Below are 18089 nucleotides of genomic sequence, written 5' to 3' on the forward strand. Positions count from 1 at the left end.
AGGTTGTTGAGTAATGTTGGTTTTTGAACTTGGGTATTCTATACATAAGAATTCAAACTACTTCGAATACTGTTATTTACTTTTTAAATTAGTTTTTAAGTGAAAGAGAAAATAGAAGATTCATTTTTAATTTAGTACCGTTTTTGTAATTTAAAGTTATCCAGAGTCTGTTTATTATAAATAGGATTTGTGAGATAATTTGCCTTTAGTTATTTGTATCTCTGCTTTCTGGAAGATTTAGTTACAAAGAGAATATAAAAATTTTTCATCATCTCTCCATTTTACTTGTTGTAGGATGATCCATTTTCTGCCTTGGACATTCACTTGAGTGATCACTTAATGCAGGAAGGGATTTTGAAATTTCTCCAAGATGACAAGAGGACACTCGTTCTTGTGACTCACAAATTACAATATCTAACACATGCTGACTGGGTAAGAGTTTAAAAGAAGTTTCATTAATTTTTATATTACAGTTATATAAATGCTTTCTGAGATAAAGATAATTCTCTTGGCCAATTAAGGATTTTTGTCACAATTCTTCTAATATGTGCTTTCCTTAGATCATAGCCATGAAAGATGGAAGTGTTCTAAGAGAAGGAACTTTGAAGGACATTCAAACCAAAGATGTTGAGCTTTATGAACACTGGAAAACACTTATGAATCGGCAAGATCAAGAACTAGAAAAGGTAATTGCTCAGAGTTCAGAAGCATTCAGAGTTGAGTTCAGAAGAGTCAGAAATATAGTGCATAATTACTAAAAAAACTTTTAGAGAAATATTACCATTTAATGTTTGATAATATAATAGTCCTCACCTGAAATCTGAAATAATTGTATATTTCTATATCATTAATTGATAGACTACTTTGAAACTAAAAAATTCTAGTGATATCTTTCAGATGATGTATTGTCAGCCTTTTAGAGGAATTTTATTTGAATTGGAGGCATATTACAATCATATGTGTGTTTAAAACTTAAACTACTTGCTCAAGCATGCTATTTCCTCATTTTATCTTATTTTTCCTTATGTATGTCTTATTTTCCTCACCTGTAATATGAGAGTATTTTCATTCACCATTTACAAATGGAGGGTTGTGGGCAAAACAAAATCTTAGATGATTTTGAAAGAAGGAAGAGCTATGAGCTGTAGGTATAGTGGTAAAGCATGTCTGGGATAGAGTTGGGGGGTGAAGGAAGGTAATCAGAAGGAAATAACAATAAAGCTTTATATTTGGATAGTTTTTAAAGTCCACAAAGCCTTTTTACATGATCTCTGTTAATTCTCACAAAATAAGCAAAAAATATGAGAAATAAGTAAAGAAAATATGATCTCATTCTTACAAATGAGAAAACTGAGGCTGAGAGAGGCTAAGTAATTTGCCTAAAGTTGTACAGTACATATAATAAGTGGTACCAATTGAATTTGAACCCAGGTCTATACCCAATGTAATTCCAGTATAATGTAAATATAACATTGAATGAAATGATAACAGAGTTGGAAACCAGATTGAGTATGATAAAAGAAGAACAACTCATGGTTGAGAGGTGAATTATAAATTGAATTAGTAAATTTTCAAAATGTTTTCTCTTGAGTTGGGACTAGGAAGTGTCTAGAATTCAGTAGTCCTGGTTAGGAATGAGCATTATAAAATGAAAATGCTTATATCAGCAAATTTCTGAAAATATCAAGAAATTAAAATGTATTATTTCATAAAGGAAAAAATGATTTATGTTTCAATAGCAAAAGGAAGATAAAAAGTCAGACAAACCATGGGATTGCTCTATCTTCTGCAGCTTTGCCAAAGATCTCAAAAATAAACTACAAACTTCTCAAAATACGTAAGAAAAGATATATGTAAAAGTCTTTAAGTAGACTAGGACAAATCACAGAACCTTTGAAATGAGGATATTCATCAAAATATGACAATGTACAATTGGCAAGAGCCCACTTAAGAATTATGCGGTGGAGTGCTTGATTGTAAACTTACTGGGATGGCTCCAAATGACATTTTTTCAGTGGTCTAGATGCCAGGGACAAAAGAAAATGATGTAAGCTTAAGGAGTGGACCATTTATGGTTTACTTTGGAAAGAAGATCTGGAAAAAGACAGAGAGAGAGAGAGAGAGGACGCTCTTGGTTTGATTTTATAGTAATACTGATTATTGAGCAAGCCAGGAAGAAAGTCCATTACATTGTGTTTAGAAATGAAGTGATCACTCAAGATAGCCTAACTCTGTAATTAAAGACACATCACAGGGTTATAAATCAGCTGAGGGAGATATGGAGCAAGTTAAGGTGCGGAAAGGGCAAATCCAGTTGTGGGGTGAACCAGTGGCCAGTAGAAGCCAGCATGAGCCATGCACCTGCCCAGAATCCTCACCTGGGGCTGGAGGGAGGTTACTGCCACCCAGAGAAGGGCAGGCGCCTGAAATTCATCTGAAGCCAGGGAGAGTCACACTGTGGGGAATAAGACCGCAACACCTTGGGGAAGTTTTCATAGAAACAGCTTCTGAATATGTTCTGTGGCAGGATGGGGTGTTTGCCTAGAACACTGGTTCTCAGCCAGGGTCACTTTTGTCTTCTTGGGGACATTTGGCAACATCTAGAGACATGTTTAGTTGTCACAGTTGGGGAGCAGGTGCTACTGGCATCTAGTGGGTAGAGGACAGGGGTGCTGTTAAACATTCTACAGTGCACAGGGCAGCCCCCATGACAAAGAATTTTCTGACCCAAAACGTCAGTAGGTTGAGAAAGGCTGGCTTAGAGCCAGAGCAGATCAACCAAGTGGACAAGGGAGTGAAACTAAAGAACTCACAAAACATCCCATCTCAGGGCTTTAGACAGATCTGTCAGTTTAAGGGTTAAGGGCTAAGGGGGAAAGAATATGTTAAAAGGATAGAAATGGCAGCTATGAAAAGGAGAAGTTTATAACACTTTTAGCTGATTTAAATGTTATTAAAAATTCTATCTTGGATGGCATCACCCATTGTCTTCATAATGTTATTAAGCAAAATAAAGTAGCATCTTTGGACATTTCTTCCCCCAGCCTCCAACCCTCACCTTGACCTGACCCTTCACAGGCATTCAGTAAATATTAATTGGATGAATGAAACTAAATTTGTATTTACTTAATCCAGATATCAACACAATTTAAAATATTTAACCTCAAATGAGCTTAATATGAGCATTTACTCATAAGAAAAATGACTAAAGATTAAAGTCCCCAAGACGTTAAATCTTTTGTTCACACAGATTGGCGAGTTGAACAAGAACCAGATCTTCTGTTTCTCCATGTGCAGGTTTATTTCATTTTGTTATGCTATGCACAAAGGATCAGGTCCTTTTAAATTTGGGGTTTTATTTACTCTCATGTACAAGTGTTGGTTTTCATATCATTAGGCACAATTAAAAGCTAATGTAAATGTGATGAATTGGGAGATTGGGATTGACATATATACACTAATATGTATAAAATAGATAACTAATAAGAACCTGATGTATAAAAAAATAAATAAAATATAATTCAGAAATTCAAAAAAAAAAGCTAATGTAAAATTGTCTCTGAAAAAATACTATTCAAGAGACACTTTCGCTTTTACTTTTTTTTTAATTCAAGAACTTGGAAGCGACAGAGCCTTCTAGAATAGCAAGTCTCCTAAATCACACATGTTGTATGAGGCCAAACAAACAAAAACAAAACAGGACCACTATCTAGAGTCTGATCACCAAAGATTATTGGTTTATCAGTGTCACAACTGTGATTTTTTTTTTATGTCAGCATGTACAGGAAGCTCTCAAATTACCATAGATTTGAAAAGTCCGTGGGTCAGTTATTTGGAACTCAGAATGCATTTCCCCACAGAAACAGGGAGATGGTTAGTTTCCCAGACTGTCCTGCAGAAGCTGATTTAACCCACAGCGTAACTGAACTGATGCTACTCATCCAGTTACGAAGCCAAGGAGGCGGAGTGTTGGAAGCAGAGAACTGGAGAAAACAAAATGCTTTTCCCTTTCTCAGCACAGGACAAGTCAGGAGCAACCCTTAAAAATTTGCAAAGTTTGTTTTTGCCATTTCTCTCTTCTTTCTGCTTGTCTTCCCTTCCCAGGGCTTTCTCCTAAACTGCTAGGAAGCTGAATACCCTCCTTTCCCATTTGCTTCAAAATTACCCACCTTCCTTCAATTTCTATTGAAGTCCCTTTCTTTTGTGCCGTTCCTTTAGTGAGATGCTCAGTCAGAAATTCATCCCGATTTAATAATTCATAATATTAGTGGATGACTGATAGTGCTTTAACCGATCCAGAAACACATGCATTTTTCAAGGAAGATGTTTGTTAACATAGATGACTTTAGTTAGAAAAATTACAGGAGTACGTGAAAGTGACATAAAAGAGCAATGGTGGATCCAGGCTTTAAGGCTAGGGGAGGTGTCCCCCTGCCCCTGGGGTCAGCTCCATCACGTTTTTACTAGTTTTCCTGGCTTCTTACTGCCCTACACCTCTGAGCTCTGAGACATTTTCCACAAACCTCAGGCATTACTCCTATGACAGGAGTTGCCCATCCATCTGTAGCATGAACAACGAGCCCAAGACCCAGAAAGGTAACTAAGGATTGGTTCTTGGTATGTGTGGGTCACTGATTGATAAGTAGAGCTTGACTGTGGCCGTGAGCTCCTTGAATGATAGCGCAGTGTTTCCTGTAGGATATGGAAGCTGACCAAACAACTTTAGAGAGGAAAACACTCCGAAGAGCCATGTATTCAAGAGAGGCAAAAGCCCAACTGGAGGATGAAGACGAAGGTAGACCTTTTTTTATATCTGACACATTCAAACGGGTAATAAGATGTGAGGATCTTTCTTTGGCAAATGATGTGTGAATATGTCAGTGAGGAATGACTAGCCACTTTGCAGCAGGGGGAAAGGCCAAATCAAATAGATAAAACTGAAATGGAAAGAATAGGAGTGAAGGAAAGGTGTATGCAATCAACCAACAAGCATCTTGAGGGACTTCCCACAGTGTGTCTTAGTATTTTTGTGTTGTGCGTGAGAGAGAGATGACAGAACAACAGGTCTAGACCGTTGTTCAGATAAATTGGAAAGGTGTAGTATAATAAAATGTCTGTCCTTTGGAAATAAACAATAAATGGGGAATATGGAGAAAATACTGCTTTGAAAGACTTATACTTGAGTCAGTAAGTTCTTATGGGGTTTTCAGGATAACACAGCAATGAAGACTAAGAGGATGAGAAAGCTGTTTGTTATGTTTCAGTTTTCTGGATCTAGTAAGGTATAGCAGGGAAAAAAGGTTTATGGGAAATTTGAGGAATAAGATGAAATAGTTACATGACTTTGACATTTGTTACCGAGAAGTTTGTAAGATAAACCACACTTAAGTCCGTACAGTAAATGCACTATACTTCATTTTTCCTACATGGTTTTTGCTTAAGACCACATTTCTACAAGCCAATTAAGAAAGAGGAAATTATAATTTCAAACTGAAGGACACCAAAATATGTTATCTTTACTCATCATATGATAATTATTGTGTTTCAATAAATACTCATTAAGTAAATAAATAAATGAATGAAGAAATGAATTTTGTACTCCAGTTTCTTAGATTTAAGAATTTTTTTTAACACTTTTATTGGAGTATAATTGCTTTACAATGTTGTGTTAGTTTCTGCTGTATAACAAAGTGAATCAGCTATATGTGTACATATATCCCCATATCCCCTCCCTCTTGCATCTCCCTCCTACCCTCCCTATCCCACCCATCTAGGTGGTCACAAAGCACGGAGCTGATCTCCCCATGTGATGCAGCTGCTTCCCACTAGCTATCTATTTTATATTTGGTAGTGTATATATTTCAATGATACTCTCTCAATTCATCCCAGCTTACCCTTCCCCCTCCCCGTGTCCTCAAGTCCATTCTCTAAGTCTGCATAGAGAATGGTTCATCAGAACCATTTTTTCCTTTTTTTTTTTTTTTTAGATTCCATATATATGTGTTAGCATATGGTATTTGTTTTTTTCTTTCTGACTTACTTCACTCTGTATGACAGACTCTAGGTCCATCCACCTCACTACAAATAACTCAATTTCGTTTCTTTTTATGGCTGAGTAATATTCCATTGTATATTTGTGCCACATCTTCTTAATCTATTCATCTATTGATGGACACTTAGGTTGCTTCCTTGTCCTGGCTATTGTAAATAGTGCTGCAATGAATATAGTGGTACATGACTCTTTTTGAATTATGGTTTTCTCAGGGTATATGCCCAGTAGTGGGATTGCTGGGTCATATGGTAGTTCTATTTTTAGTTTTTTAAGACCCTTCCATACTGTTATCCATAGTGGCTGTATCAATTTACATTCCCACCAACAGTGCAAGAGGGTTCCCTTTTCTCCACACCCTCTCCAGCATTTATTGTTTGTAGATTTTTTGATGATGGCCATTCTGACCGGTGTGAGGTGATACCTCATTGTAGTTTTGATTTGCATTTCTCTAATGATTAGTGATGTTGAGCATCCTTTCATGTGTTTGTTGGCAAACTGTATATCTTCTTTGGGAAAATGTCTATTTAGGTCTTCTGCCCATTTTTAGATTGGGTTGTTTGTTTTTTTGGTATTGAACTGCATGAGGTGCTTGTATATTTTGGAGATTAATCCTTTGTCAGTTGCTTCATTTACAAATACTTTCTCCCATTCTGAGGGTTGTCTTTTCATCTTGTTTATGGTTTCTTTTGCTGTGAAAAAGGTTTTAAGTTTCATTAGGTCCCATTTGTTTATTTTTGTTTTTATTTCCATTTCTCTAGGAGGTGGGTCAAAAAGGATCTTGCTGTTTTATGTCAAAGAGTGTTCTGCCTATGTTTTCCTCTAAGAGTTTGATAGTGTCTGGCCTTACATTTAGGTCTTTAATCATTTTGAGTTTACTTTTGTGTATGGTGTTAGGGAGTGTTCTAATTTCATTCTTTTACATGTAACTGTCCAGATTTCCCAGCACCACTTATTGAAGAGGCTGTCTTTTCTCCATTGTATATTCTTGCCTCCTTTATCAAAGATAAGGTGACCATATGTGTGTGGGTTTATCTCTGGGCTTTCTATCCTGCTCCATTGATCTATATTTCTGTTTTTGTGCCAGTACCATACTGTCTTGATTACTGTAGCTTTGTAGTATAGTCTGAAGTCTGGGAGCCTGATTCCTCCAGCTCCATTTTTCTTTCTCAAGATTGCTTTGGCTGCTCGGGATCTTTTGTGTTTCCATACAAATTGTGAAGTTTTTTGTTCTAGTTCTGTGAGAAATTACATTGGTAGTTTGATAGGGGTTGCATTAAATCTGTAGATTGCTTTAGGAAGTATAGTCGTTTTCACAATGTTCATTCTTCCAATCCAAGAACATGGTATATCTCTCTATCTGTTTGTATCATCTTTGATTTCTTTCATCAGTGTCTTATAGTTTTCTGCATACAGGTCTTTTGTCTCCCTTGGTAGGTTTATTCCTAGGTATTTTATTCTTTTTGTTGCAATGGTAAATGGGAGTGTTTCCTTAATTTCTCTTTCAGATTTTTCATCATTAATGTATAGAAAAGCAAGAGATTTCTGTGCATTAATTTTGTATCCTGCCACTTTACCAAATTCATTGATTAGCTCTAGTAGTTTTCTGGTGGCATCTTTAGGATTCTCTATACATAGTATCATGTCATCTGCAAACAATGACAATTTTACTTCTTCTTTTCCGATTTGGATTCCTTTTATTTCTTTTTCTTCTCTGATTGCTGTAGCTAAAACTTCCAACACTATGTTAAATAATAGTGCTGAGAGTGGTCAACCTTGTCTTGTTCCTGATCTTAGTGGAAATGGTTTCAGTTTTTCACCATTGAAAACGATGTTGGCTGTGGGTTTGTCATATATGGCCTTTATTATGTTGATGTAAGTTTCCTCGATGCGTACCTTCTGGAGAGTTTTTACTATAGTTGGGTGTTGAATTTTGTCGAAAGCTTTTTCTGCATCTATTGAGATTATCATATGGTTTTTATCCTTCAGGTTGTTAATATGGTGTATCACATTGATTGATTTGCGTATATTGAAGAATCCTTGCATTCCTGGGATGAACCTCACTTGATCATGGTGTATGATCCTTTTAATGTGCTGTTGGACTCTGTTTGCTAGCATTTTGTTGAGGATTTTTGCATCTATGTTCATCAGTGATATTGGTCTGTAGTTTTCTTTTGTGTGACATCTTTGTCTGGTTTTGGTATCAGGGTGATGGTGACCAGGTGAATGAGTTTGGGAGTGTTCCTCTTTCTGCTATATTTTGGAAGAGTTTGAGAAGGATAGGTGTTAGCTCTTCTCTAAATGTTTGATAGAATTCACCTGCGAAGGCATCTGGTCCTGGGCTTTTGTTTCTTGGAAGATTTTTAATCATAGTTTCAATTTCAGTGCTTGTGATTTGTCTGTTTATATTTTCTATTTCTTCCTGGTTTGGTCTCAGAAGGTTGTGCTTTCCTAAGAATTTCTCCAGTTCTTCCAGGTTGTCCATTTTATTGGCATATAGTTGCTTGTAGTAATCCCACATGATTCTTTGTATTTCTGCAGTGTCAGTTGTTACTTCTCCTTTTTCATTTCTAATTCTGTTGATTTGAGTCTTCTCCCTTTTTTTCCTGATGAGTCTGGCTAGTGGTTTATCAAGTTTGTTCATCTTCTCGAAGAACCAGCTTTTAGTTTTATTGATCTTTGCTATTGTTTCCTTCATTTCTTTTTTTTTCTGCTCTGATCTTTATGATTTCTTTCTTTCTGCTAACTTTGGGGTTTTTTTGTTCTTCTTTCTCTAATTGCTTTAGATATAAGGTTAGGTTGTTTATTTGAGATTTTTCTTGTTTCTTAAGGTAGGATGGTATTGCTATAAACTTCCCTTTTAGAACTGCTTTTGCTGCATCCCGAATGTTTGGGGTTGTAGTGTTTTCATTTTCATTTCTTTCTAGGAATTTTTTTTATTTCCTCTTTGATTTCTTCAGTGATCTCTTGGTTATTTAGTAGTGTATTGTTTAACCTCCATTTGTTTGTATTTTTTACAGTTTTTTTCCTGTAATTGATATCTAGTCTCATAGCAGTGTGGTCAGAAAAGATACTTGATACGATTTCAATTTTCTTAAGTTTACCAAGGCTTGATTTGTGACCCAAGGTATGATCTATCCTGGAGAATGTTCCGGGAGCACTTGAGAAGAAAGTGTATTCTGTTGTTTTTGGATGGAATATCCTATAAATATGTTAAGTCCATCTTGTTTAATATCATTTAAAACTTGTGTTTCCTTATTTACTTTCATTTTGGATGATCTGTCCATTGGTGAAAGTGGGGTGTTAAAGTCCCCTACTATCATTGTGTTACTGTTGATTTCCCCTTTTATGGCTGTTAGCATTTGCTTTATGTATTGAGGTGCTCCTATGTTGGGTGCATAAATATTTACAATTGTTATATCTTCTTCTTGGATTGATCCCTTGATCATTATGTAGTGTCCTTCTTTGTCTCTTGTAATAGTCTTTATTTTAAAGTTTATTTTGTGTTTTATCAGAAGTGCTACTCCACCTTTCTTTTGATTTCCATTTGCAGGGAATATCTTTTTCCATCCCCTCACTTTCAGTCTGTTGTGTCCCTAGGTCTGAAGTGGGTCTCTTGTAGACAGTATATATATAGGTCTTGTTTTTGTATCCATTCAGCCAGTCTATGTCTTTTGGTTGGAGCATTTAATCCATTTACATTTAAGGTAATTATCGATATGTATGTTCCTATTACCATTTTCCTAATTGTTTTGGGTTTGTTTTTGTAGGTCTTTTCCTTCTCTTGTGTTTCCTGCCTAGAGAACTTCCTTTAGCATTTGTTGTAAAGCTGGTTTGGTGGTGCTGAATTCTCTTAACTTTTGCTAGTCTGTAAAGGTTTTAATTTCTCTGTTGAATCCGAATGAGATCCTTGCTGGGTAGAGTAATCTTGGTTGTAGTTTTTTCCCTTTCATCACTTTAAATATGTCTTGCCACTCCCTTCTGGCTTGCAGAGTTTCTGCTGAAAGATCAACTGTTAACCTTATGGGGATTCCCTTGTATGTTATTTGTTGTTTTTCCCTTGCTGCTTTTAATGTTTTTTCTTTGTATTTAATTTTTGATAGTTTGATTAATAATTGTCAGCGTGTTTCTCCTTAGATTTATCCTGTATGGGACTCTGCGCTTCCTGGACTTGATTGACTATTTCCTTTCCCATATTAGGGAAGTTTTCAACTATAATCTCTTCAAATATTTTCTCAGACCCTTTCTTTTTCTCTTCTTCTTCTAGGACCCCTATAATTCGAATGTTGGTGCATTTAATGTTGCCCCAGAGGTCTCTGAGACTGTCCTCAATTCTTTTCATTCTTTTTTCTTTATTCTGCTCTGTGATAGTTATTTCCACTGTTTTATCTTCCAGGTCACTTATCCGTTCTTCTGCCTCAGTTATTCTGCTATTGATTCCTTCTAGAGAATTTCTAATTTCATTTATTGTGTTGTTCATCATTGTTTGTTTGCTCTTTAGTTCTTCTAGGTCCTTCTTAAATGTTTCTTGTATTTTCTTTGTTCTTTTTCCAAGATTTTGGATCATCTTTACTGTCATTACTCTGAAATCTTTTTCGGGTAGACTGCCTATTTCCTCTTCATTTGTTTGGTCTGGTGGGTTTTTACCTTGTTCCTTCATCTGCTGCATATTTCTCTGTCTTCCCATTTTGCTTAACTTACTGGGTTTAGGGTTAACACAGGCTGCAGGTTTGTAGTTCCTGTTGTTTTTGGTGTCTGCCCCCAGTGGGTAAGGTTGATTCAGTGGTTTGTCTAGGCTTCCTGGTGGAGGGGACTGGTGCCTGTGTTCTGGTGGGTGGGGCTGGATCTTGTCTTTATGGTGGGCAGGGCTATGTCCAGTCGTGTGTTTTGGGGTGTCTGTCTACTTAGTATGATTTTAGGGAGCTTCTCTACTAATGGGTGGGGTTGTGTTCCTGTCTTGCTAGTTGTTTGGCATGGGACGTCCAGCACTGGAGCTTGCTGGCCGTTGGGTGGAGCTGGGTCTCAGCGTTGAGACAGAGACCTCTTGGAGAGCTCTCACTGATTGATATTACGTGGGGCCTAGAGGTCTCTGGTGGTCCAATGTTCTGATTTTGGCTCTCCCACCTCAGAGACTCAGGACTGACATCAGGCCAGAGCATGAAGACCGTCAGCCACACAGCTCAGAAGAAAAGGGAGAAAAAGAGAAAGAAAAATAATAACATAAAACAATTAAAATTTTTAAAAATTAAAAAAAATATTAAAATAAAAAAATTAAAAAGTAATTTAAAAAAAGAAGAGGGCAACCAAACCAATAAACGAATCCACCAATGATAATAAGTGCTAAAAACTATACTAAGATAAACATAAAGATCAGTAACTAGTCAGCCGCAGACAGCAAACCGCAAGTCTACAGTTGTTCCAATGTCCACTGCCTCAATTTTGGGATGCTTTGTTGTCTATTCAGGTATTCCACAGACTCAGGGTACATCAAGTTGATTGTGGAGATTTAATCCGCTGCTCCTGAGGCTGCTGGGAGAGATTTCCCTTTCTCTTCTTTGTTTGCACAGCTCCCGGGGTTCAGCTTTGGTTTTGGCCCCACCTCTGCATGTAGGTCAAGCTCAGGCATCTGTTTCCCACCCAGACAGGACGGGGTTAAACCGGTGGCTGATTAGGGAGCTCTGGCTCACTCAGGCTGGGGGAAGGGAAGGGTACAGTAGTTATAATTGGAATGCGGGCCGAGCCAGCGGCAGCAGAGTCCAGCATGACTTTGCAGCAGCCTGAGGCTTGCCGTGTGTTCTCCCGGGGAAGTTGTCCCTGCATCATGGGACCCTGGCAGTGGCGGGCTGTGCAGGCTTCCAGTGGGAGGGATGTGTGGATAGTGACCTGTGCTTGCACACAGGATTCTTGGTGGCTGCAGCAGCAGCGTTAGCATTTCATGCCCATCTCTGGGGTCCGAGCTGATAGCCGTGGCTCACGCCCATCTCTGGAGCTCATTTAGGCGGTGCTCTGAATCCCCTCTCCTCGTGCACCCCGAAACAATGGTCTCTTGCCTCTTAGGCAGGTCCAGGCTTTTTCCCGGACTCCCTCCCGGCTAGCTGTGGTGCACTAGCCCCCTTCATGCTCTGTTCATGCAGCCAACCCTAGTCCTCTCCCTGGGATCCGACCTCCAAAGCCGGAGCCTCAGCTCCCAGCCCCCACCCGCCCTGGTGGGTGAGCAGAGAATCCTCTCAGACTGGTGAGCGCTGGTTGGCGCCAATCCTCTGTGTGGGAATCTCTGTTTGCCCTCTGCACCCCTGTTGCTGCGCTCTCCTCCGTGGCTCCAAAGCTTCTCCTCTGCACACCCCGTCTCCGCCAGTGAAGGGGCCTCCTAGTGTGTGGAAACTTTACCTCCTTCACAGCGTCCTCCCAGAGGTGCAGGTCCCGTCCCTATACTTTTGTCTCTGTTTTTTCTTTTTTCTTTTGCCCTACCCAGGTACGTGGGGATTTTCTTGCCTTTTGGGAAGTCTGAGGTCTTCTGCCAGCGTTCAGTAGGTGTTCTGTAGGAGTTGTTCCACATGTAGATGTATTTCTTATGTATTTGTGAGGAGGAAGGTGATCTCCACGTCTTAGTCCTCCACCATCTTGAAGGTCTCCCCTAAGAAAGTTTTAAAAGAATGTTTGGGGACTTCTCTGGCGGTCCGGTGGTTAGGACTCAGCGCTTTCACTGCCATGGCCCTGGAATTCAATCCCTGGTCAGGGAGCTAAGATCCAGCAAGCCACATGCCATGGCCACAAAAGCAAAAGCAAAAACAAACAAACAAACAAAAAGAATGTCCGGTGCTGTAAATAGACAGCCTCTAGAATTGCAGTTACTCTCTCCAGTATTTCAGTAGTGAATATAGCATTTGAGAGGCTGACTCTGCCCTGGGCTTGCTGTGTTAATCCATTTTCTCAGGTATAAAGTAAGATAATAATACTTTTCTTACAGAGTTGAAGGAAATAATTTATATCAAAGAGTCCAGTGTGGTACGTATTACCTAGTAGATTGCTCCTCCTGGTGCTGTCAGTATGTCTGTTCAAGCCGCCAGGAAGGGAAAGAAGAAAGTAGTTGCCCATATTTTTTTCTACTGCTAACCATTGGCCAGTTCATCATCTGGACAGATTAGGTTCTGGGGAAGTGAAGAAATGCTGTCTTAACTGGGCAGCCATAGGCAAGCTGAAATTTCATTTAATATGGAAACAGAGAATAGATATTGAGGAAACACAGTCTGCAAGTTTCTACCCCTTTGATCATGCAAATTTCGAATCCTGTTCTCACACATTGGACCCACCCTTACCAAAGGGTAGATTATCTGAGACCTGTTCATTTTTTGTATCCAGCTTAAATATTAGGATCCTTGGTGATGCTCAGTCTTCCCATCATATCCACACTTAGATCTCTGTTGTCTGATAACCTGTAAACCAAATTATCTTTCTTTCCTACCCACAACCTGCTCACTATACAGTAGTGGAGTGCATACAGGATGACTGCAATGAAAACTGCCTTTGGGAAAAGAAAGAATGGGAAATCCACAACAGTCACTAGACCATACGAATGATCAAATTTTGCTGCTCAGGAAATACCAAAATTCCCTGTCCTTGTAATGGAGTATGTTCTTAAGGTAACCATCTAGAAGTTTCTAGCTGGCTTAAAGAGCTGAGAGGACATCCCTGCACATTGTCCTCTGTTCCCTGGCTTTGCCTTCTGGAAGGTTTCTTTTAGCCCATGCTCCTCCATGACCACATTTAAAACTAGCCGTAGAGATTATGGATTATTCCCTCTTGAGCTATGCACAAATTTCAGAGACTGTCTCCTCCTGGTGCAGTTTTACAAATTCAGAAATGTAGAGTTCAAAAAATTATAAATGTTTGCAGGCCTGTCATGTAGTGTTATTGGCAACACCATTCCTTCAATAACTTAGTGAACTTCTAGTCTATATTTCTAGTTAGTTTGATGTGTAATAAATCAGCAAATTAAGTCATCCAGACATAGATTTTATGTTTATTTTTTCATTCACTCATTCTTTCTTTTATTTATTCATTTTCACATATTTTTTAACTTATTTTTTATTGAGGTAACATTGGTTTATAACATTATGTAAGTTTCATGTGTACATTATATTTCTACTTCTGTAGACCCTACAGCATGCTCACCACCAAAACAGTTGATCCCCTTTACCCATTTCATCCCCCTCCCCCACTCCTTTCTCTTCTGGTAACCACTACTCTGTTCTCTGTATCCATGGGTGTTTTTGTGTGGTTTGAGTTGTTCATTTATTTTGATTTTTTGGTTGTTTTTTAAATTATACATATGAGTGAAATTGTACAGTATTTGTCTTTATCTGTCTGACTTGTTTCACTTAGCATAATACCCTCATCAAGATCCATCCATGTTGTCACATATGGCGACATTTCATCTTTTTCATGGCTGAGAATTATTCCATTGTATATATACCACATCTTCTTTATCCATTCATCGGTTGATGGGCACTCATCTATTTTTTAAATGAAGTTTTTCCCTGCTAAAAGCATTTTAAATTTCTAAGACTAATATTTGTATTCCTATAAATTTGATGGAGGTTTGTGTGTAGAGGGTGGATAATACAAATTCTATCTTCCCGTTGCCTGTCAGAAGATTTAAAAAGTGTTTTGTATGCAGAGGAAGAGGAGGAGGAAGATGAGGATGATAACATGTCCACTGTAATGAGGCTGAGGACTAAAATGCCATGGAAGACCTGTTGGCGGTACCTCACTTCTGGAGGATTCTTCTTGCTCTTCCTGATGATTTTCTCTAAGCTTTTGAAGCATTCCGTCATTGTAGCTATAGACTACTGGCTGGCCACATGGACCTCAGAGTACAGTATAAACAATACTGGAAAAGCTGATCAGGTACAGTGAAATGTTGAGATTAACAGCGATACCCTTTTATCTAGTTAGATACAAATACTCTATATGTCACAGGAATTTTGTGGTGTTTTTTTCTTTTGTTTTTAACTTATTTTATTGAAGTATAGTTGATTTACAATGTGTTCATTTCTGCTGTACAGCAAAGTGATTCAGTTGTATATATATATATGTATATTCTTTTTCATATTCTTTTCCATTATGGTTTATCACAGGATAATAAATATAGTTCCCTGTGCTATACAGTAGGACCTTGTTGTTTATCCATTCTAAATATAATAGTTTGCAGCTGCTAATCCCCAAATCCCAATCCATACCTACCCCACCCTCCTCCCCCTTGGCAACCAGAGGTCTGTTCTCTATGTCTGTCACAGGACTTTTGTAATGATTCAATAAGTTAATTAGAGCAGGACCTGAAATATAGCATAAGAAGCATTTAAAGATAATGCTTGGATTTGGATTCAAGGGAGTTATACACATGATATATTTGTTTATGCGTAACATACACACCGGACTTTTGTTGTTGTTCTGATGGTATTTGATTTTAACCAGTGAATTAGCTGGTCATTCTGAGATTAGGGATAGCAAGAATGAGCTTTGTGATGTAAAAAGTCAAGAATATTTCAAACCAGAAAACAGACTCTAAGGCTTCATCTGCCCTTAGGCAAACCTTAAAGGAAGATGAAGGAGTCTCCAAGAACTACACTCCTTCCACTGTCTAAATTGATGCAAGATAATGAAGTTGATATTGCCAGACTTTGATGTTGGGTGTTCTAGTAAGAAAAAACTCAGTTGATAATTTCTTATGAGCTTTCTTGTGTTGGCTGCTTTTTAGACCTACTATGTGGCTGGATTTAGCATACTTTGTGGAGCAGGTATTTTCCTCTGCCTTGTTACATCTCTCACTGTGGAATGGATGGGTGTTACAGCTGCCAAAAATCTTCACCACAATCTCCTCAATAAGATCATTCTTGGACCAATAAGGTAAAAAAAGTAGTTATTTACTTTACTCCCACACAGAAAGTCATAAAAACATACATTTTTAAATTGAAGTGAAGTGTGAAATTTTAAAGAATTTATTCAGTCTTTCAGCAGATCAATAGGGATCTTCTCACTTTTTTGACCCCAAAATGACTGTTAGCAGTGTTTAGGTTCCAGATAATTTAGTATTATCATACATTCCAATCTGTTCATTCCCTAGATTCTTTGATACCACACCACTGGGACTGATTCTCAATCGCTTTTCAGCTGATACAAATATCATTGATCAGGTGAGTGCCCGGTGAGTGCCCGAGTTACTTCCAAGTTCAAAAATAAATTTCTCAGTGTAAGCTAAATAACATTTTAAGATAAATCATGATTCCTGTTAACAATAGGATTTCTAAAACTTAAATGAAAGCCTGTTTGCATTCATATCAATATTACATATATGCATAAATGATTTCTGAAATAAAATCTTAAAGGAAAACCTTAATTCAAAAACATTTATGCATGTGGAAGAGGATATTTAGAGAATCAGCATGAAATAAAGAGAAATAGCGAAGAATGAACATTAAAATTTTTTATGTAAAAAGAAGTGATTTTGATCAATGTTGTATTTCCATTCACAATGGAGGTGTTGTAAAGTTCTTAAAGCTTAGTATTAACGCAGAGTGTCTCCCAGAAGTAAAGAATGGAATACCAAGCTGTCTTAGATGTCCTTTACTTTTGTTAGATTGGCTCTTGAATGAGAGAAACTTTAGATGGTGTGATATCTTAGGGAATATTTCAAGGATGCCCAGTTTAGTCTTAGGTCCTTAGGCCTCTAGAAGTTTGTCCTGAAGTTAAAGACCTCAAATTCTGAAATTGAATCACTCCATGAACTGACTCCTTAGGGTGATTGAGCAAAGACTTGGCAAATCCAGCCCTTTCCTTTTCTGATTTTCCAGAGTGACCTTAAGAACACCTAAATTACCATCAGTTTAGTAAAAGAATGGTGCATGCAGCTGTCTAAAATGTATGCTGAAAAATTTTGATGTTTTCACAACATTGGTGTCAGGTCATGCTACACCTAAAACACTTCCTAAGAAATACATATTGGAAAAGAAGAGACAGAACACTCCTTATTTGGAAGATGATACTATTGCTACCTAGAGAGTCCAAAACAGTCAGTACAATAAAGAACCAACTAGAAAGTTAAGCAGAATATCTACATAAGACGTACGATATAAAAGTCAGTAACTTTCTCTACACCAATTAAAAATTATGTGAAAAATAAATTTCATTTATAATAACAACAAAAACTATGAAAAGAAAAATAAACATAATATGAAGAAAAGTGATCCAACAATCCTGGAAATCATAAAAATCATATATATAGGGCTTCCCTGGTGGCGCAGTGGTTGAGAATCTGCCTGCCAATGCAGGGGACACGGGTTCGAGCCCTGGTCTGGGAAGATCCCACATGCCACGGAGCAACTGGGCCCGTGAGCCACAATTACTGAGCCTGCGCGTCTGGAGCCTGTGCTCCGCAACAAGAGAGGCTGCGATGGTGAGAGGCCCGCGCACTGCGATGAAGAGTGGCCCCCGCTTGCCGCAACTGGAGAAAGCCCTCGCACAGAAACGAAGACCCAACACAGCCAAATATAAATAAATAAATTAATTAATTTAAAAAAAAAAGAGAAGGAAAGCAAACTGTTCAGAAAATAAAAATATATTTTAAAAAAATCATATATATATATATATGTGTGTATACATATATATATATATATATATATATATAAAATTTCCCTATCAGATACCTAAAAAATACTATAAAATTAAAACACTCTGATGATCCCAGAAAACAAGCAGATCCAAAGAACAAAGTGGAGAACTCAAAAACACCAGCATATCTTGAATCAGTAAGAAAAGGAATATTTTTTCAGTAAAGGGTGTTGGGACAATTAACTACCTATAAAATACAAAGCAAATTCACATGTAATAAAGAGGGCCATCTAAAAACATAAAACTATAAAATAAAATGTAGGAGAGTAGTTTTAGAATTTTGGATGGGAAAGGTCTTTATAAGTAAGACACAAAACTCAGAAACAATAAGAGAAAAGGCCAACAGAAATGACTCTAAAATTTTAAACTTCTA

The 18089-nt window shown here is 37.7% G+C and overlaps 1 protein-coding gene across 10 annotated transcripts in view; it reads left to right on the plus strand.

Moving 5' to 3' along the window:
* Window positions 1-18089, plus strand: part of ABCC9 (ATP binding cassette subfamily C member 9) — a 142435-nt gene that overhangs the window by 84210 nt on the left and 40136 nt on the right. For all 10 annotated transcript variants that reach the window (XR_009009709.1, XM_057556561.1, XM_057556565.1 and 7 more), the window contains 6 exons: window positions 295-432; window positions 561-686; window positions 4699-4795; window positions 14727-14956; window positions 15807-15955; window positions 16173-16242. Coding sequence is in view for 9 of the 10 variants with exons in the window: in XM_057556561.1 (XP_057412544.1) it covers window positions 295-432; window positions 561-686; window positions 4699-4795; window positions 14727-14956; window positions 15807-15955; window positions 16173-16242 (810 nt within the window). In the remaining variant the exon portion in view is untranslated. The remainder of the gene's footprint in view (window positions 1-294; window positions 433-560; window positions 687-4698; window positions 4796-14726; window positions 14957-15806; window positions 15956-16172; window positions 16243-18089) is intronic.

Source organism: Balaenoptera acutorostrata, chromosome 11, assembly GCF_949987535.1.
Source record: "Balaenoptera acutorostrata chromosome 11, mBalAcu1.1, whole genome shotgun sequence".
NCBI lineage: Eukaryota > Metazoa > Chordata > Mammalia > Artiodactyla > Balaenopteridae > Balaenoptera > Balaenoptera acutorostrata.